This window comes from Pteropus vampyrus, unplaced genomic scaffold (assembly GCF_000151845.1).
Source record: "Pteropus vampyrus isolate Shadow unplaced genomic scaffold, Pvam_2.0 Scaffold58, whole genome shotgun sequence".
NCBI lineage: Eukaryota > Metazoa > Chordata > Mammalia > Chiroptera > Pteropodidae > Pteropus > Pteropus vampyrus.
Genome location: NW_011888839.1, coordinates 7,201,479 through 7,223,890, shown reverse-complemented (window position 1 = coordinate 7,223,890; position 22,412 = coordinate 7,201,479). Strand labels below are relative to the sequence as shown.

The window sequence follows — 22,412 nt, the reverse complement described above, 5'->3', positions numbered from 1 at the left end:
AAAGCTTGAGGTGGTAGTTTATCACAAGATGAGAGATTTAAGTCCTGTAGATTTGGACACAGCTCAGAAATAATCTCCAAGCAAGTTTCATTAAGGAAGTGGCTGCAAGATAATTCAAGGCGCACTAATTCAGATCCACAAACCTTCAGAAACCTGTAAAAATAAAAGTTCCTTGTGAATTTCATAAATCTAAGAGATATTTTTGCAAATACTTTAGAATTATATTAACTCTAAGCAAACACCTTCAGAAGAATGGATTTCTATTAGGGAAAATGTAAAACCTGTTTCACTTAAATCCTCATTTACTGCATATCGAAATAGGCATGGTTAGGCTAAAATAAATCAGCCTGAGAAGATAAAATGGATTCACGTCATATAAAATGTCAGCTAATGCTATGTAGAAAATTAAAAAAGCAGAGGGTGTATTTCTCCTATGTACATGTAATTCACATCTAAGTTAGTAAGAGCCAAAAAAAAAAAAAAATTAACAAAACTCTAAACTCTTGGAAGATATTTTCCTCTAAACAGTATCTGTTCAATACTGTATAATTTATTTTGAATATGGCACACAAAGTGACAGCTTTTATTAAATGACCTCAAAAGAAATCAGATTAGCCTCCACTCAACTCAGAAAATTTCTAGGTTGGTTTCACTGTACTGTTGTGATATGTTCCTTGTACTGTTAATATTTAGCAGTTAGACTAATGCTGAAATTATAACAAGATATTCAATTGCAGCTTTATATAAGATATACAGAAATAATTCAACGTGAAGGACACAAAATTCCTTATCAGAGTAGGAATAACAATATTTATTTTAATTACATTACAGGTGAAGGAAAAACTGTCCTATCCATAATCATCACCTGAAAATAATCTAAAAGTAAATATAAGTCTAGGAGTATTTGAATCCATGAAACTATCAACTAAGCAAACCCTTAAACAGTACACCGATCATCCCTGAGTCTCTTGACATTTTCTTTCCTGTCTCAGTGTCATACCAGTAATATACTGTTAGTTTATTTATGCCACATATTTTTCCTAAATGATTTAATTAGCTTTTAAATACACACAAAATAAAATTGACAAAATCAATCACTTAAGTAAATAAAGGAAGTAACACTGGACTCCTAAGTCAAAAGCTGAATTTTTTTTTCCATGTTCCACTACTTCCTAGCCTGGGACCTTGGAAAAGCCACTTACCCAAGACTCAGCTGTAAAAGCAGACTAGAATTATGTAACAACACTTACCACACTGTCTGGTGGTTTTGAACATCAAACAATACGTGAAAGCAGTTTATAAAGGTCAAAGCGCCTCACAAACATTAAAATAAAAGTTAAATCTTGGCCAACTCACATTCAAACAATAAAAAAATTCAGTTGCTATAAATTTAAAATATTGCAAATAACTCTGTAGCCCACACATCTTATTTATACCTGAATATCCATTTAGTCTTAATTCAGTGCAATATGTAGGTTTCCCTAAATTCACCCTTTTCTTTTAATAGGCAAATTCAATGACCTTTCTTTTCAGTCCTTGTAATTCAGATCCACATTGTGGATCTGTGGCATTTCATACAAATGCTCATCCCACTCCTTAAAATTCTCTGACACTCCTCAAGCTACTCTCTTTCCTGGATTTCCTCCCACTCCCTCTGACTACTGTTACCTTTGCTAGTTGTATTAACTAAATTGCAGTTTGCATCAAGCACATTCATTCATTCATTCAACAAATATTTATTGAGCTCCTACTATGACCTAGACATTACTCTAGGCACTTGGGACTTAGGAGTGGACAAAACAGTCTCTGCTCTCATGGAGTTTACTTACATTTTGGTTAAGACAGGTAGGCTATAAACAAATAAATGAGTAAAATACATAGTATAGTAGAGAGTAAAAAGTGCCAAAGAGAAAACTAAAAGCAAGGAAGAGCAACAGAAAATATCAAGGGTGGATAAGGTAGTCAGAGAAGCCTCATTGAGAAGGTGAGTTAAGAACCAAAGGAAGGGAGGGAGTGAGTAAATCAAATGTCTGGATAAAGCATGCCAAGCAAAGGGAAAAGCAAGCACAAAGGCTTAGGGACAGTATAACACTTAGAATGAAGTAATATAAGGAGGCTAATGCAGGAGGCATAAAGTGAGAGGGTGATGAGGAGCAGATCAGACAGGTAAGGGGCAATTCATATAGTGTGTCCTATAAAGACTCTGGCTTTTATTTTGAGGGAGAAGGGATTCTCAATCATCAGAGGGTTTTGAGCAGAGGAGTGACACAATCTGCTTGCATTTTAACATGATCACTCTGGTTTCTGTGAGCAGAACAGACTGAAGGAAAGAGGGATAAAGGACCATCAGGACACTGCTACAAGATTCATGGAAGAGAGAATGATGCACTGGATCCAGGTAGTAGCACTGAATATGGTGCCCAATATTCAGATTCTAGATCTATCTCAAAGGTAGGCAATGTATACTAAATTAGGACATACTTTCTATATAGTGAATTGAACTCACAAGTCATCTATTTCTCAACCACTATTTATTTTTCTCTTAATCACAATTTCCTTACTGACTAATTTGTTTATATTGAGTTTTATAAGCTACCTCAAATCCTTTGACAATTCAAATAGATTCTTGGTATACCAGTACTTAGCACAATGTCAGGCAGGTAAAAAAAAAATATTTGATGAGAGTTTGTTGAATGAATCTTTCAATTATGAAAATTCACTTGATGAATTTGTTTCCTTTATTCTGTAACAGACAAAGTTTTACAGATTCATAGTATTTTCCCTTCATTGGGTCAAACTATTCCAAAGAAATATGACGAAATCATCATGTTCACCTTACTTTGAGAATATATAGTAGTTATGGGTAGTTTTTCATTATTTATAAGCTAGCGATCTAGAAGTGGATATAAAGTTTCTGAGAACTAATAAATATCCTTTTTTGATTGATACTTCTAAAATTATTTGCAGATCAAAGAACTTAAATAAATATATTAACTCTCTTAAAATTAAAATGTTTAGGCATCTCATCTCTTGAAGGTCCTCATTATTTGGCAAAGTACGTTGTTCTACAATTCTTTTTCATATCAGACTTGGGATACTTTGACATTCCTTTTCTCCTCACTAGCATTATTGAATTTTTACTCCCAAAGCATTTATAGAGTGATATCAAGCCACCAGAAAACCAACTGTTAACAGACTAGAAAACTTCCCAACCTGATTTAATGACTGACAGAATTTGAAAGCACAGTAAAGATGATTACACCTATACTACCTTTCTGTATATTTTTACTGTGAGCAGATTATTTGTTCAATATCCCCATATTCTCTCTTCTTAAACTTACAAGATCTATACTACCTAATTTTTCAAAATATCTCCATTCCAAGAAAATAGAAGTAACAATAAACTCAATTAATTAGCTAAACACAACTCTTATTTCTTTCATTAATGCTCCTCATGTAAGTTTTATTTTAATGCATAATTACATATATGTTTTTGTCTTGATCATCTATTCATCTCAACTGTAATACCAGCCACCCGAAAGGAGAACTACAGCTTTTTTATTTCCTACAGCCTATTCATTCCATGTTATGAATTCTCATAAAATATTTCTTGATATTAAAGGTATTATGAGAAGACCTAAGTTCAGATAAACAATCCCAAACTAGTTCTCCTGCTATGAGAAAAGGAGTCTCTGGAGAGAGAAATAAATTGCTTATCCTTATGAGGTGAATTAATTCGTCCAGAGTAATGTAAACACATAAGAAGTGATTTACAAAATGGTAACTTGCACTCTAAAATAATTAACATCACATGAACAAATGATTTAATCTGAATTTACTTATCACAAAATAAAAGGTACTAATCCTCACAATCCGCCTGATGTATAAAGGTAAGGGGAAAATTAGATAGAAATATCCATTGCTTCTGATTCCTAATCTTATGTTTTGTTAGCTGGCCTTCACTGAGTTTTATAAAATGGCATATTTAAGGTAATTTTTAATCCAAAATAACTTGGAACACTATTTATTACATCTTATTCAAAATAAAGCCACTAAAAACAAAACTTCCTGATTAATTCTTTATGGTACTATCCAGCAATAGTAGAAGGAAAGAGAAAGAAAGTCTTAAAATTGTCTCTTACTCTCTATGTATTGACAGTCTAAAAGAACCAACTGTATAAAATACAGGCAAGCAACTGAATAGACTAACATATAAGTAGACAATAAGTTCTTTATCCCATAAAACTGCAGCTCTGTGTCAAAACACCTGTAAAGTTCTTGAATCTAGAAAGCATCCAAGAATGTTTTCTGAAGGGAACAAGTAAGAGGGTTTAGGGGTAAAATCTATATAACTGAAGTGGAGATCAAGGTGATTAGTTTGGGCAACTACCTGAAGAAAAATAGTAGTGGAAAAATAAACCTAAGGGCTCTTGAACATCAGAATGATATGATTAAGCCTCAAAGCACAGACAGACAGGTAGGCAAAGGAATATCTGAAACTTTAGGAAACTATTATAAAAGAAAAAGAGAATTACAATAAACGTGGTTTTAACAAGTAAAGGTATGCAGGAGCAGTACTTGAAATTGCAAATCACTAATCTGTAGATAGAATAGTATATTAATAACTGATTAAAAGTTTAACTTCTTATGATATCAATTTAACCTATTTACCTGCTATTTTGAAAAATATAAATTCCTAAAAAGTTCTTTAAAATCCAGTTAAACAATTCCAATTTGTGAGGATAAGGTTTTTAAGCAACAAAAATAAACTAAATCAAACTTCCCAAAGACTTGCTCAAAAAGCAGCTCATTATCACTGGTCTCTAGTTTAAAAATTGTACTTTTTTTTCTTTAAAGTATTATAAATAAGTCTTCACATTAATGAGCACAAATAGATCATACTTATTCAAAGATTATTCATTAATAATCAAGCCATGAATATTTATTGTTTATTCTGGGAATGCTGCCTACAAGCTAGAATGACTATCAATTCAGCAGTCAAGTCATTGGGGGCCAACAGCAATCAGAAAGCAAAATTCCAATGTCTCCCATCCCCAAAAAGATTCTCTCCCTGTTATTTAATTTTTTTTCTTTTCTTAATGGGAAAAATGATATGCTTAAAAGAATGCTATTAAGATTTATGGTTTTACTGGCTGAAAACTACAGTAAAATAGGGGAAACTTAAGTTTATGTATGTACTTTTATGATTACTCAAACAGCCCCACAGCAACTAATGTGTTTGAATTGAAAATAAAAGAGAAATTGCTGATGAGAAAGTAGAGTGGAGCTTTAACCTTGCAAAAATGATCTTTATTCCTTATGAGTCTAAAATTTAAAAAATAGTATTGCTAAGTTTTCTTCTCACAACTTCATGTTTCTGCTCATGCACCAGAATGAGCTACATAAAGAGAGTTTAAAAAAAATTTGATTTACTATTACCTTTATTTTACTCATTACATCATTTTTACAGGCAACATTTCGCCAAAGAAGATGGAATGCGGCCACTCACTACCAATGTTTGCTTTAATGTCTATACTCGTTAGTTGCCACCCTGTTATTTTACTTATAAAGATATTGAAAGGATATGTTTATGTGTTTATCTTTATAATTTTACTGTAGCTTGAGGCGAGGACTATATTATCCATCTCTTCACATGGTCAACACAACTACAATGCCTTTCAGATAAAGGGCTGAAAACAAACAATACATTTTTAATAGTGAGAAACATTAAGTAAAGAGCTATGAAGGCTACTTAAAATACAGGAAAGGTCCTTATAAGTTAAAATAATGCTTACTGACACCAACTGTTCTATCTGCTCTCAGTTTGTCTCGGTTTATAATCTACAGTGTATGCTCCAAATACCCACAGTTACCATTAGCTTTAGTTCTTCTTGATCTTATTAGCAGAGAGAAAAATTTGTTAATAAAGTGTGTGTGTTTGGGCAAGAGGAACTAGGAAGAACTGAACTGTGTTCCACTAGACAGCTGTCAAATGTGAAGCAATTTTTAAAATGTAAATTCTCTGAACATTCACTGAAATGATACTGCTAAAAAGAAATGCCTTCTTTTTCTACTACAGATATCCCCTCGTAAGCAAGTTTACATAATGAAAAATAATGCTGTATACATAGTATGTTATAAAATCTTCAGACTCTCTGACCCACAATACCATAATGTTTTATCCAAGAATCTCTTCTCCTGGCTCTAGTTCCAGCAGAAAGACACTCAGTGCATCCATGGTTTCATGTGCCATACGCCATATGTGCTTGTGTATATTTTTACTTCAATGCATAAACTATCAATGTTATAATTTGAAAACATTTTTACTATTTCAAACATTATTTCATCCAAATCTAATGGTATCATATATTTACTTTCTAGAATTGCATTTTTATTTTTATAAAGTAAGTCAAGGAGAAACAAGGCTCAATATACAAATTTCTAATTCATAAACTACTGTTCAAGAATATATGCGCTGGGGATGTATGTAGGGAGAGCTCAAAGTTCATTTTTAACTTCTAAAAACAGGTTAGAAGATTATTCATTAATCAAAAATAATATGTAATTTCTCCCAAAGTTTCTACTCCTTCATTATTTAACCTAATGAAATGATGGGATTATACTATAACATACAATGAGAATAACTACCATCAAAGTTAAAAGAAAAACACCTGTTTGTATCATAAGAAAAATTACTATGGCATTACTAAATGAATATGCACTTGTGCAAGCTTTCAAATGTTTAACAGGTGACATTTAATAGTAAGGAAACTAAATGCTTAAATAGAACGAAGCAGAAACACCTGGGCAGGTCTGCAAGTGTGGTCGCCTATTTAGCATGCAATTGCATTTTCAACATAATTAGTTTAAATGAGCTTCTAAATTTGGGTGATGTATTGCACATGTAATTAAGATTTAATTAAAAATGTTCTATAATAAATTGTTTTCCATTTCTGACAAATCACATTAGAGAGGTAGATTTTGATTTGGAAATAGTTTCTTAAATGTGTTAATCATCAGTGCTGAAAATAAGAGAAAGAAAAAAAAAGGAGCTCTGTTAAAAGTTACTTGGGATTGAAAAAATAGGGGTTAAGGGACATAGCTTCACTTCATATTATTATGAAGTTTAGCTGAAGAGGATGGTGAAACTCATTTACATTTATAAGCAGAAGCATTCTGAACATGATGACGCACCAAATGTACTTCTTTTTTATTTCTGTAAAGTACATGGTATATAACTTCAAACTTTATTATGGAAACTACTACATAGTAAGTACAGCCTGCTGGTAAAATAAACTCAACAAGGCTTGGCACTAACCTGCTAAATCCTGCAACAGAGATGAAGCCCCTATTGCCAGTCCAGGATAAATTAAGCCACTGGACGAGAGTGCAGCGAGCCTGTAGAAACTCCAAAGACGTGTCATTTAGTTTTGCCCAGTACGGTTGCAGATTGAGGTGAATGTACTGAAGAGGATCACAGCAATGCTGGTTCAGCAGTTTGCAAGTCTGTGCTAATCTACATAGGTCTGGTAGTGTAAGATGATTCAGAATCAGTTGAATGAGCTACAAAAAACAGAGAAACCAAGATCATCAGGAATAAAAAAAAAGTATCACTTTATTAAGCACATATGGTCTAATAAAGAACATTAGTATCATGTATTTTATAACAATAGTTTTGACATACTAAGAAAAATCAATATTCAACCGAATTATCTAAAGCAGAAGAAACCATACATACATAAGACTATAGTACATTTCAAAATTGTTCTAAGTGTACTCAGTTCATATTGACTACTTATATTTTTTTTACAGTGCAAAGATATATTTTGGTAATCTATTGAATAATACAATTTTTATAGATCCAAAATTTACTAAACATCTACCACACACTAAACAGTGACAGAAAAAGAGTTCTCGCTTTCAGTTTTCAGAGTCCAGTGGGGATTGGTGTAAGAACAATGACAAGGTTTAGTAGCTTTGACAGAGAGAAGCACAGGCAGCTAGCTATTAGAGGCTAACACAAGACACAGGCCTAACCGCAACGTGAAAGTGAATTTGTAACAGGAAGGCTCAACTTTAAAGGGTGAGAAGCAAGCTAGGTGAAAGGCGAGAGAGAGAGAGGGAAGGACCGGATTACAAAAAGCTTCACAGAGGAGCTTGGATTTATCCTAAAAGCAATGAAGAGTCCTGAAGGAATTTAAGCTGCAGAGCGACATGGTCAGATTTGTGTTTTCGAAAGATTATTGCAGGGGGTACTACTGGAGGCAGGGAGGGAAAGCAGCCAATGGGTTATTGCAGAATTCCGGGAAAGAGAAAACAGGGGTCAGCTTCAGGCAGTTGGAAGTGATGATGGAGTGGCAAACAGATACTAAAAAGTATTCAAGAGGAAGAATCAAAAAGATTTTTATTTCTAATTAAAATAATTTCCGTGAACTAGTTCAAGATTTATTATTTTTTGTTAATGGTGAACATTTGGGGGCTTCTAAACTAATGCTCAAAGAATTCCTGCTAAATAGCCTATTCTGAGCCAAGAAACAAAGGAATAAAAGATCAAATGTTTGCTAAATGCTAAAAATCTTTAGATGAGAGAGGTTGAATTTACTTTATGCAATGTGTTTATCTAGCTACACTTTCTATTTTGCAAATATGCCCTTTAATGTAAATGTTCTTCTTCAATTTATTTGACTATGTGGGCCCAGTATTAATTTCAGGTCAGAACTTCACTGTTTTAGGCAAAAATATTAAAAAATAAAGAGTGACAACATGATACTTAAAATAAGTTTTAAGAGTATACATAAAGCATGAGCACTGCGGACTAACACATTTACTGAGCATGGTAAGGCTTGGGGTGTTTTTGCTATTCACTTCTAAGATTTGAACTGGGATTTCAAAAATAACATTAAGGGGTGTGTGCCATAGTGTTACATCAGCTTCATAAAAAAGTTGACAACTTCCTTTTTTCTTTATGCTATGAAAGAGATGAAATAATATAGAATTTATCTGTTCCTTAAATGTTTGAAAGAACCTATGAGCTATCTGGGCTCAGCAATGTAGGACCTTAAATATTTGTAAAATGAATTAAAAATTTGTTGTTTTAACTACAATATTAAAAGTTATTTCAGTAGAATTTTTAAGCAGTTAGTACAAAGAGGCATTAAAAGTTAAATATATTCCTGTATCACAGAATAAATAATTTACTTTTTCCAGATGATTTGTAATTTAAATAACTCGCAGCAATTTTTGGCATCATTCCAAACAAAAGTCACAAATATTAAAAGATGTACATTGTGTGAAAACATTCTATGATAATTAATATTACATTTTAAGCAAATATCAGAAAAGAAAAAGAATAATGAAAAGTCACTGAGACCATGACATTGACATGTGAAAAAACACTTTGGATTTTGATTAAATAAAAGATAACAGGTGTCAGGCCTACAAGACAACATTCATTAATCATTACTCAGCTAGTGCCTAGTGTCTGTCAAAATGTGCTTTTATAGTCAGGTATGCTAGCATAAAGCACTATTCGATACCACAGCGAATACAGGACGTGATATGATGGGAAGGACCCTCAAAACAGTTTATCCAACCTCAAAACCGCTCTACTTATAATTCAGCTGTAAAACATTATACCACTTGATATATTTAAATGTGGTTTTTCCCACTGAAATAATTTGGATTACCTTTAAATAATTACCTTTAAAAGGTAAGTTAGAACAGATATACCTATAATAAGTTCATACACTCCCTCATTTTGATATATATGGCAAGGCTTGGGGTGCTTTTGAGTGTAACACAAAGGGTGAAGTGTTAAGATACCAAGTATTATTCATTACTGGTGGACAGTCTTACCTAGTTACGGCCTATAACTAGAGTATATCAACAGAATTATTATTCTGCTTATATTCAGAGTAAACACTTTTTGTCTCTGCTTCTTCCTGCTTCCTTGATGCCTTAACCAAATACTAGGTAAGATTTTCTCATCTCTCAATCTATGGTCACACCTCCACTGAACTGGTAATGATAAAGGACTATCAAAGACCTCTCAATGACCAAAACATGTAGGCACTTGTAACTTACTCTCTGCAGCAGTATCACCGAATACATCCTTTTTATGTTTTCTATACTTTGGCTTCCTATCACTTTGCTTTTAAGACAATCTCATATTTGTTCCAAGTGCCTTTTCTGATGTGTCTTCCTCTATGTGATTCTTAGATGTTAGTATTCCCAGAATTCTATTCCTGGCCCTTTATTCACACTGCAGAGTTTCATTGGTCAATTTCATCTACCATGGTAGCCCTCCCCTCACTCAAATGTAAACTCAGACCTTTCTCCTGAGTTTCAAACTCAAATAACGACTGCCTATTGTCCTCAACCAAACAAGTCTGCTTTGATGAATCACAGGCACCTCAAAGTCAATATGCCCTTTCCACCTTTGCCCACTATTTTGTGATTGATGGCATGTCCATCCACTGAGTCATTTCACTCAGAAACCTAAAAGTCCTATGATGTTCTCCTTCATCTCCACACTCACTAGTTACCTTTGATTTCTACCTGCTGCATCTCTGAAATATTTCTCCCACTCATCTCCTTTACAAACCTTACAATATTCAGGACACCATCAGTTCTTGCCCAAGTTACTGCAACAGCTTCCTAACTGGTGTCTCTGCCTCCCATCCTCACCTCCTTTTGGTCTGTTCTTCATTTCCCAACAGAGTAATCTAAGACAGAAATCTCAATTTTGTCACTCCCCTTTAAAAGATAAAATAAAACCTTCAATGTTTCCCTACTGACTACAAAAAAAGGTTCACAATCTTTTTAAAACCATGACACACGTGAAAGACTAAGTTTCCAGATGCTAAATACATGGGCAATTATTCTAATTGTGGGCCAAAGCATGTGCAAAAATGCCTGCATATTATGTATAATTCCTGAAATGTTAGCTATTACTACACACTTTCTCTCCCACTTAAAAAAAAAAAAAAAAAAAAGCACATGAAGAATACAAGAGAACACGAGAAAGTGAATGTGAAATTACTATAGGTATAAGCTTGGATATACTCTAATTTTTTACCAAAAGTAAATGATCTATAAAGTCTAAGGTATATATGACTCCCCCCAACTAATGTTGCTGTGTACTGGAGACACATAGGACCACTGGCTGAAGGAATAAAATGCAAATCTCAGTAAAACTCACAGAGCCCCCTATGATGCAGTTGAGTAAGCCATGCTCTGTCAATGCTGGGATGTTCCAATCAATGGCATCCATGCAAATGGTATCCTTTGGAGTTCTGCACTGAGGCAGCCCTAAGTCTCCATTTAATTTCATCTCTTGCAACTTCTGCCATCAAATCCTGTTCTAGCCATATTGAATGATGGAGTTCCCACACAGTTTCACTTCTTCTCACTTTTGTATATTCTCTTCTCTCTGCTTGAAGTTCCCCTCAGTTATTCATTTGAATGTTACATGTCAAGTATTTTATTGGGTCTGTATAAATTCAATAAAACTGTTTAAAATATATTTGCTGAATTTAAATTTCTATTTTGTAGTTTTAGGAAATAGGTAAGACTCAAAGAAGTGACTTAGTTTCCTCCAGATGAACTGCTCCCACTGCTGCTAGGACAGATCCTCCTGGGAGCCCTGGGGAACAACACTGTCGCTATTACATGTTCTTCTCTTTCCCCAACTCAACTCTTCCTTCTTCTTTCCACCCTCCTTCCACTAAGGGCCAGATGGTCTTGTCAAATCTGTGAAGCTTCCATTCTATAACACAAGTCTTGACCTAGAAGGCCTGGGTTGGATCACAGTCCCAGAGCTTACCGACTGAATCACCTTGGATCCTTAAATTCATCTTTATGTGGCAACTTTAGCTACTTCACAGGGTGTACCATACATAGCATTTTAATTGCAAAATGTTGTGCAGGCATTATACTTACTCATAAGCATGCAAGAGGCTATCATTGTTCCAAGCAAGTTAAACTACTTGTGTTATTATAATGAAACCTGAAATACCCACCAATTTGGAAGGAGGACAGTATGAACTGGTTAAAATTTGAGGTTATCAAATTTTCTTTAAAATTTTTTTATTATATTCTTTCTAACTACACACAGCAGTTCTCAGCAAGGGATATAAATGCCTGGCCCTACCCCCCACCCCCAGTAGGTGTGCTACTGGCATTTGATGCCTAGGAGCCAGGGATACTAAATATACTGTAGAAACACTCCTATAGAGACACACTGAAAACAAGACTTTAGGTAAAGGCACTCTATACCTGCTTAGACTAAAAATTATAGCTAGTTAGAATATAAAATAGAGTTGGTATAAAAGAATAAAGGACATTTAAAGAAACTGTGGACTAATAAATAGAATAAGCATCCCTCTCACAATCTTATTAATCATCTTATTTTTAATAGTAAAACATCTTTAATTTAACCTAAACAAAGTTAAGCACATATTGCCCAAATTTACATTGTATAATTATGACTTAAAGCGGAGTATAATTTATTATTGATTTATGTATTTTGGTTATTGCTAATCAGTGATATGATAACATATTTAATAGTTTATCCAAAAATCACTAGTCATCCAAAATAAAAGTGGTGAAATTACTTAACATAATTTTGTCTAGTTTTTCCAAATTCAAAATATACAGTATATCGGATTATGTACACCTTACCAATGCTTCTATTTCTCTGATATCTAGCAAAACAAATATTAATACCTAAACTTTAAAAAAAATTATACCGTTATATGCAATATTGCTACTGAATATTTTTGGCTTACCTCATAAGGTAGTTTATCAAAATATCCATTATTTGGCCCTTCCCTGAGGGCAGTGCTGCTAAGCTTTTTGTTAAGATTGTCCATTCCACAGCCATCTTTTTCTTCATAGTCATCTTCTTCTAGATCATTCATGTCAATAAGTGAAGTCTTGAGAGAAAGCACTGGCTTGTCCTTCACACCATATAATACAACTGCATCTAATTCAGTGTAATAATCCAGAAGAGAACTATTTACTTCCAGCCGTATAAGATTTGTGGGAAAATTTATCTGCTTAACACAAGGTTTAAACTGGCGAGCCTGGGAAGCATTCACCTTCGTAGGCCTCTCTGACCACAGAATCTCCCATCTGCCAAAGAAAGAAACTTCCCTATAATACAGTTTAGAATGAGATTTACTATTACCTTAAGGTTATGGCCCCATGCTCAATACACTACAGTGTGAAGCAAAGGCATTAAATAAGGTGAACCGAATCAAACACAAGTATTATTTCCAAGACACACAAAAAAACAGACTTTATTTCTTAAAATATTTTTATTACATAAATTATTTTTACAACTCCCTAGAAAGTCCTTTTTGGCAGATTTCACATTGGTCGGTTAAAAACTGGAATACATAGTGAGAGGTACATGAAGAACAACATTCACTTTTATAGAAAAAGTAAACCCAAAGTAAGAATAAAGCACACAGGATAAAGCTCTCCTGGGCATGTCCTAAACCAAGGTAGAAACTAAACTGATCATCTTGCCTCACAAAGGGTCTCCTTTTCTAGCTTTTCCATTTCTGTTACTGATGTCATACAAAAATCAAAACTTTCATTATCTTTGCTATACTTTTAACTAGTCATTAACTTTTGTTAAAATTTTCATGAAATTGTCTCTTCTAAATTTTCATTGTTGTTATCTTTCAGTCATCCTTGTATCCTCAGGACCTAGAGCAAGTATCTAGCACGTAACAGGTGAATAACAGTTTCTGCTGTTCCTCCAAAATGAACACCTCCTTTCCAGTCAAATTAATCACTACTTTCCAGATAATAAACTTAATTTCCACCTTTGTCTTTGCTTATATTGTCTCCCTCCAATGAAATATCCAACCTATAACTATCTGCCCATCTATTTTTCAAGGTCCAACTCATATTGCATCTCTTCACATGTCTTCTTATAAAAATATTTTCCAAAATTATTTAAAGATCTTTCATAACACAGCATCCTTCATAACATTCTCAAATATATGTCATAAGTAACCATTTCTCTAATATTGTTCCCTAAAATATCAGAGGAAATTAGAAGCATAAACTAAAAATACTTCAATAACTATCTTTCCTCTATTCCTATTTACTTTAGCTAGCAGAACTTTTTTTAATAAAGGTTTTATGTCAAAGACTAAGAATATTTTTAAGTCTCTCGATATATACAAACTGCTTTCAAAGAAGCTTATGTCAATAGTATATGAGAATGACCACTGGAAGCATTACTTATTTTTAAAAATAATCTCTGATTTCATAGTGAGCCATATCTCTGTATGGCATAATTTATAATTTACTGATTACTAATAACACTTAAAATGTATTATATACTTACTAATCATGTGAGGTTTTCCCCTTGCGATATAATGTCAGTTCATATCCTTGGCCCAAAGACCTACTGAGATCTAAGTAAAAATTGATTACGGCCAGGTATTTAGGAAACTGAAATAGATAAAAGAGTGTGAAACTCTGGGGAGAAATCTGAACCAAAACTACAGAAGTCGTCAACATACAGCTAGCCTAATGGTCTTTAGGCCAAGATGGGAGCAAGAAGAACAGGTAGCACCAATCTTGGGAGAATGGAGATGGAAGTATGGTCATTTCGACCTTCAGAAATAAAAGCCTAAGGCAGGGGCTCAAGGAGGATTCTAACCAACATATCACTAATTATAACAGTAGGAACTTTTGCATTTTCTAGAACTTTTATAACTACCCCATATTGGCTTGTTTAGTTGATTCTCTCACAAAAATTAGGAATGAAATCCACCAAACATAAAGAGCCAGTGAGTATTTGTATTCAGAGACAACATGAAAGTAAGACTACAGAGACTGGTCTCACTCTATAACCCATCTTGGGAGGCAGAGGAGGAATTCTAAGGAATAGAGCAGGTTGTGGCAGGTATTAAGAGGAAAGGAAAGCAGGCTGAGCACCTGCTTCCTGTGACAATGCCGAAAAGCAAACTTGGAATGCCAGCCTAACCTAAGAAGTGCTCTGAGAGCTTAACAATGGCATTGAATGGAGCACTCTAATGGAAATCTATGCAGTTAAATAGAGCTAGCCATATAGGCAGAGGGGAACAGGAGTTTTAAACATTTAAAATGACGTTGGAGGGAAAATGCAGTCCAAATTTTGGACAGTATAGTTCCAAGAATCATGAAGTAAATGGTGAAATGCATGAGAAAGTTCAAACTTTGGTTTTACTTATCCTTTTGTTGCCACTGCAAAATGACATCAGAAGATGCTGGAGGAACGTCTCATGTCCAAGAAATAAGGACCACTTAGGACCCTGTGATATAACCACCTGTACTGGTTCACAGCACATGTGAACTAAACTAATCTACTTTTTTAGTTTCAGTGAGGAGTTTTTATGAGGCTTAACATAAACGCTGAAAATGTAATATAGAAATCATCTCTGCCAGGTCTTTTGCAATAAATAAATACACAAACAAAACATGTTCTTCATGTTTATCTTCATTTATGGTATAATGTAAATTAAATTATAAAATCACAAATATAAGCTTAAAGGAAAACACTGATTGAAACAGAAATGTGCTACTTTAATAATGTATTAATCTATTAATGCCCTCCCTATCTTGCAGAATAGACAAGGTTAAGAAGATGTTTTAATTGACTTTCTTAACATTTCTAGTATGTTTAAACATATCAGCATAAATGCTATTTTAGCACCATTCTTGCTTCTGACTTCTACATAGCTTGGACATTATATATTTAGCTATATACACATCATAAACTGTAAATATAACATACTTAAAGTAGAACAATATAAATATCTTATCAGTTTTTTAGAAACATTTAAAACTATATCTAAATATAAAAATTTTCAAGTATCATTGGTTTATTTATATTTTATTTTGATTTTTCTTGATAATCTAAAAAATAACAAAGAAAAATGATAAAAAGATGGAAAAATTATTTTATAGGTCTATGGCCATTTAAGTTAATATTAACTATGAGACCAAAACAAACTGATTTGGGGATATCTGCACTAAAGTGAATTTTTGTTTAAAATTCCCTAATGGAACTAGAATATATTATTTCAAAGTTAAAAACAAGAAAATATGACAATATCTTTTTATTCTAGAAAACTAAAGCCAGAATCTTAAAAACTAGTTAGTGAAAACAAGCAAACAAATACAAACAAATGTGCACATGAACACAGACATACATACAGATAGACACTCACACACCTTTCTGTGAGATGACTACAACTCTTAATCCTCTGGACTCAGGAGAGTGTCGATGTCACTAAACTGCTTTAAGTCATGGCCCCTGTAGTCTGTACATTTATGTGCTTACTACATATACTCACACTGTTTTTATCTACTGCACAAATCTGACAAACTCCAATGTTCTAGGTAAGTATTTTAAATCCACAGTATCACATGTGCAAAATTCAGCTTGGAATCCCTTTCAGGCTGTGCTTCAGTCTGTACTCAGAGCACTTAATTCTGGAATGGTAACCAACAGCATTCTCTTCACCAGCCCACTTATTTTTCTTTCTGTTGATTGTACCAAATGCCTACTATGTGGCCAGTGCTTGGAAACGAAGAAACAAACCACTCTGTGTGACTGCTGACCTGTTGTTACCCCACTGAGGAAGTCTCTCTCGGGATCCCTGGAAGCAGCAGGTAGATGATGAGAGGAAGCAAGATATTCATCAGTGGAAACCATAAAAAGCAAGTTTTCTAAGGTATTCAGGTTGGAAGCCAGGCACATGGATGCAAAAAGCTTCCCTGTAACTAAAATTTCTCCTAGTTAGTAAGCATATCTAGTAGCCAGCATAAAGAAAGTTCTCTTGCCAACACTCTTCCATTTCACCAGTTGAAAGTGAAGGGATAGAACAGGAAAACAAGAATAAATGCATTCTGATGGGTGTACCTACTCACTCCCTGCCTCCAAGCTCATCTCTAATTGAAACTTACAAACTGGAATCTGCTTTAAAAAGAATCAATCAGTAAAATATCTGGTCAATTCTGCCCTAAATGTCAAAATCATGCTTCTTTGCCCACAAAGTCAAGGGGGCCAAACCAGACCATTACCAATTTTGATATCGTTGCTTAAGTAACTCCCTTTGGCAGCAAATTATCTCTGTGACAGTCACTTTCTTTCTCCTTGCTTTCTTAACTTCAATGTTATACAGTTTAAATGTTTTTAACACTTAAACCCAGAATAGATTCAAACCACTAACTTTATTCTCCAAATAAGTTTAGCCAATCAGTTTCTTTAATGATCTCAATTTGTCATATTCTTCCTCCTCTTTTCCGTCTCTTTTCCAGTATGTAACCCTGTACGAGCCTATTTTCTGACTCTTACACAAGCATCCATTAAGATCTTATCTTCAGGACCATGACACTATTCCTACCATTTTTCTTTTCTCTTAATCGGGCACTAGGCAAGAAGTCTTAAGACTCTGAGATCTTGTAGAACTACCTGCAACTTTTGTACTTCACTCATTGAACAAAGAAATGCAATATGTGGTGGCAGAAAGAAATCTAACTATGGGAGGTGAGCACACAGCGTAAATATATATATGTCTTACTCTTAAAGTATACAGCTGAAACTTATTGGATTTCGTTAACCAATGTCACCATAAAATAATTAATTAATTATTTTTTTTTTAAATAGAAAAATGCAACAGGATGAAATGGAGAAAGATGGCTTTTAAATTCTGTATGTTCTGGGACTACAAGTCCATTTCCTGCAAACGAATTTCTGAGCTACTCCAACATATTCTCTTATTTGCTAATTCCTAAGGTGGGCATAAACCTGTGCTCTCAATTAAGATAAAAGGCAGTATAGTCCAGTGGTTTTCAAACAACAGTGTATGATGGAGCTGTCTATGACAAAATTTTTTTTAAAAAAGGAATATATTGGTATATAAAAAAAATACACACATATATACATGTAAATTTACCAACAATTCTTGATTCGAGATTCTTATCAGGCTAATTTTTCCAGTATAAACTGAGGTTGCTTTTATGAAATGATGGTGATAATAAATGATGTTGGTATTTCATTTGTTTGCCTTTTTCATGTATGCTTATTTAGCAAAGTAAATAATTGGACAACCTTATATCAGTTCTGTCATTTTTATTATCTTTATGTTCACTAAGTTTACTGTAGCTGACCTTCCCTACCTGTATTCCACTTAGATCTCCTGGTCAGTTCTCCTGGTCAGCCTACTCTGCTTGCTTCACTCCTAAGGGCTTCCACCTATAGCTTTCTTCAGAAAACTACCTGGGCTCCTGGAGCCTCTTCATTTAGAGTGTGGCATGTGCCTTTAATCCAATCAGCTTCTTTAATATGACCTCAATTTGTCATTTCTTCCTCCTCCAATTTGCCATTTTCATTCCCTTGCCCACTCCCCCAGCCCACAGCCCAAGATAATGGGTGCAGAAGGTAAGAACCATCCCCCTAGCAACTTGGCCTCCGGGCAGACTGAGACTTCACACATGAAACTACATCCTTGCCTGACTTCTTCCCTTCCCCACGGCACTTTCCCCACTCCCTTACAGGTTTCTCCAGGAGCGCTTCTATAACAAATCATTTGGATAGAAATAGTTCTCTCAAGGTCTGCATCTGGAAAACTGGATCTAAGAGCTCTATGAAATCCCGAAGTCTGGAAACCACTAGTCTACATCTTAAGAATGGCACTCCCAGAGTTGTGGCCCTTCAACAGTTTATCTTCCACACTCTTGGCCTTTCACTGTTTTGAACACCAAGATCTCTCCTCATGATTTCACCTTTGCATGTGCTGTTCTCTCCTCATCTTTCCTATCCAAACTAAAGCCTCTCTCAACCCTCAGGTCTCAAAGTCAAGTCCTCAGGGAAGACTTCTCTGAGCCTCATAGATTTTTTTTTTCTCTCTGCCAACACAAGGTTCCTACAATCTCGTAGTCCTCTTGTAGGCCAGCCTGTAAACTCAAAGAACGCAAGCCACGTTCATTTGGCTATGTGTTCTGTTCCCAACATGAACACGCAGAGATGGTGTTCAATTAATGTTTTCTGACTGTCAAAAAATTCACCTAAATGTTGATAGTTACTGAATCTGCACAGAATTGTAGGGGTTTTTTTTCCTGTATGTTTTCTCTTTTGCTATTTTCTAACAAGTTTTTAACAATGAAACATCTACTGATTTCATAATCAATAAAAGTAAAAGACCTTTTTTTATTCTGCAATAATATATATTGGTTAGATTCTTTCTCTCCTAAAATTTAATGGTATTTCCTGTGAAAAAAAACTAAATGGTATTTACTGTGAAAAAAAAACTAAAAATCAGTTAAGCGCATTAGAGATATATTATAAATGAAGCCCACACTTTAATCGTAATCACACACTACACCTCTTAGTTAAGAATACAAGAGCATAACTTGTACTCAAAACTAGTTATGTAGACATTAATTTTTCGATTAGAGGAAAGATGTTACATGTTTCATAGATTTCATCCCCAAATTTGTTCAGCTTTTTAAGAAAAAAAGTAGATAACTTTGTATAGGTAAGAGGCAAAGAATGACTGTGTTTAATAAATCAATTCTCACATAAGAAAGGATCCTGCCCAAAATATTTTTTTTCTCTCAGGAAAAAAAAACTAAAACTGTAAATTAAAAGAGCCTGGTTTTCTGTGTTTAAAATTTTTTAATTGATTAATTTATTTTTAATTCGTTAATGTCACCACATATTTGACCCCTTTTACCTCATCTACCTCCCCTTCCCCCCATTCATTAATAATACTGTTTACAATATATTATCAAGGTAATTCTGAAAACAAACCAAAACAAAACAAAGATTATAACAGCCATCTACAACTTGAGTTAAGTTGTACTCTGTATTTGTTTCCTAGTATGCTAGAAGGTGTTCCCTTACAGTTGAGAGGACAGGGACTTGGAGGAAGCAATGTGTCAGGTGGCAGCTGATCCCTGCCCCCACTCCTCCTCCACTGGCACCTGGAGTCCTACAGTTTAACAAGTGCCCACAAACTGCCCTGAGACTAGAATAAGCTCATAAGGGCAGGAATTTTTGTCTATTTTGTTCGTTGTTTACTGATGTATCTTCAATACCTAGAACAATGCTTAGCACATGGTAGACACACAAATATTTAATGAATGAATTAATAAACAGTTATAAAGACCTAAAAACTGGCAGTATCAACAAGAAATAGAAAAATGGGCAAATAATATGACCAGATGCTCAAAGAGAAGGAAATATCAATGGATCTTAAACATGAAAAGACATTCAACCTCAGAAATAATAAAATAATTTTAACTTAAAAATAAAATAACATTTTTTAACCTAATTTTTTTACCAAATTAACAATGATATTAAAATGTATTAACGCACTTTATAGGTGAGGCTTTGGCAAAACCTGTATGTGGTATGCACATACATGGCTAGTGAGAATATAAATAGGAGAGCCTCTTTACGAGAAATTTGGCACTATATATTAAAATTACAAATGCACAGACCCTTGGCTCAGCAATTCTTCTGGGAATTTATCGCACAGATATACTTGCACACATGTGTAGTGACTCATGGTAAGGTTATTCACTGCATCAATGTTTACAATAGCAAAACTATGGGAACAACTGAGTACCCACCGATAGGGGAGTGGTTAATAAGTTGGGGTACATAGACACTGTGCATTATTTGCAACTGTAGAAAAAAATGAGAAATATCCAATATACACCACTAAATGAAATAAGTAACAGAACAATATGAATAGTGTGTTTATTTGGGGGTAGAAAGAAAATAAAAATATATTTGTATTTGCTGATTTCTACATAAACAAACTGGAAAAATACAAAGAAAGTGGATAAAACGGTTTCTTTGAGGGAGGGTGGGTCGTAGGCATGTGGAGAACAGGGTAACCGCAAGACTGGGTATATTATGCACTTTTTAAATTATTGAAACATGTAAATATACTACTAGTCAAATAATTATATTTTAAAAAATCAGGAGGCTGCACTACCAAAGCAAAAGAGAGGCACTGTTATGCAAATTAATGATGTAAATAAATAGGCTTTTAGAGAGAATACATGAATTACTTAAAGCGATATTTATTTTTAAATGAATATGCTTGTTATAAAAACATTCACCTAACATTAAAGCTAATCCCCTAAGGACTGCCTCAAAGTATTTAAAAGCAGTAACATGATGCCTGTCTGAAAATACTTAAGAAGTCAGATTTCCTACTAACTTCTCAGATTGGCCCAAGTCCCACTTAGTTCAAATGATGCTTTCTGTTTATACTAAATTCTGTGACAAATTTCACAGTCTATGAATATTGTGGTGTGAGGTGTTAAGGTATGAAGAATGCATTAAATCTTCATATGTGTAATCTTTCTTTCCCTATCAGAAAACTAAGGAAAATTTTCAAAATCAATTTGTTTAAATAACTTAAGAGAACGCTTCCAATAAAAAAAAAGCCCTCTGATATTAAAACAACCAAACCTTGCAGCCGTATAACTTGACCATTAAAAAATGGGTCTTACCTTACTTCAGCTGGTGGACTTGGGGAATAGGGATTTGCAGAACAAGCTAGAATTCTAATGACCGCTCCAGGATGATAAGTTTCCAAAACATGAACAGCTGTAGGGTACACCTGTTGTTCAAAAGTAAGTTCCACATAGTCTTGGCTCTGAAAATTAGGCGGTGTTCTCTTGAATGGCAAAGAAGCACTAGGACACTGATCCCACCATGTTCCATAAGTTCGAAACACAGCTGTCTGAGTGAAGTCACCAGAACTTGGGAATACATTTGGTACACCTGTTAAATTCCACATGGTATAGGACATACTGTTCTCACTTCCATAATGGGAACTGAAATCCACTACTTCTTTGGCATACTGGACCACCTCTGCATTCAGAGGGGAAGTCTGGCTGTTTGATTCTACAGTTCTATGGCTGTTCATCATTTCTCCTCTTGCAGCTGTCCTGGCTCGGCGCCGAAGGCATATATAATAAAACATAGTCAGAATTGTTAACATGGGGAAGACTGGCGACATCTAGATGTGAATTATGAAGCTTCAAAAGGTCAGATGTCCTCAGTAAGACGCATGAACTCTTTGAAGGATGTTCTAAAAAATGAATGGCTTGGTGAAAGAAAATAATTTAAATAAGCAGAAAAAAATGCATAAATAAGGTAATAAACAGGCTTTTTATCCAATGTCATTTCCCAGAAGGAAACTGAAAAAACAAAATTCACTGTAAATGTGAATCTCTGACATAACCTATCTAATGTATTTTTAAGAAACCTAAATATTAAAAATGTATACAATATGAAAAGCAAAACTAATATTATAAGGCATAGAAGATGTGACACAAAAGCCCTATTTAATACAAAATTATAATTATCCTTCAAGAAA

General features: G+C 34.2%; 1 protein-coding gene across 1 annotated transcript in view; it reads right to left on the bottom strand.

The window, feature by feature from the left end:
* The window catches only part of FBXL4 (F-box and leucine rich repeat protein 4), a 67,803-nt gene that overhangs the window by 32,575 nt on the left and 12,816 nt on the right, over positions 1–22,412 (bottom strand). Inside the window, exons 3-5 of the mRNA XM_011360745.2 lie at positions 21,541–22,124; positions 12,789–13,134; positions 7,319–7,563 (exon numbers count right to left, since the gene is read on the bottom strand). Coding sequence (XP_011359047.1) covers positions 7,319–7,563; positions 12,789–13,134; positions 21,541–22,052 — 1,103 coding nt within the window. The 5' untranslated portion in view covers positions 22,053–22,124. The remainder of the gene's footprint in view (positions 1–7,318; positions 7,564–12,788; positions 13,135–21,540; positions 22,125–22,412) is intronic.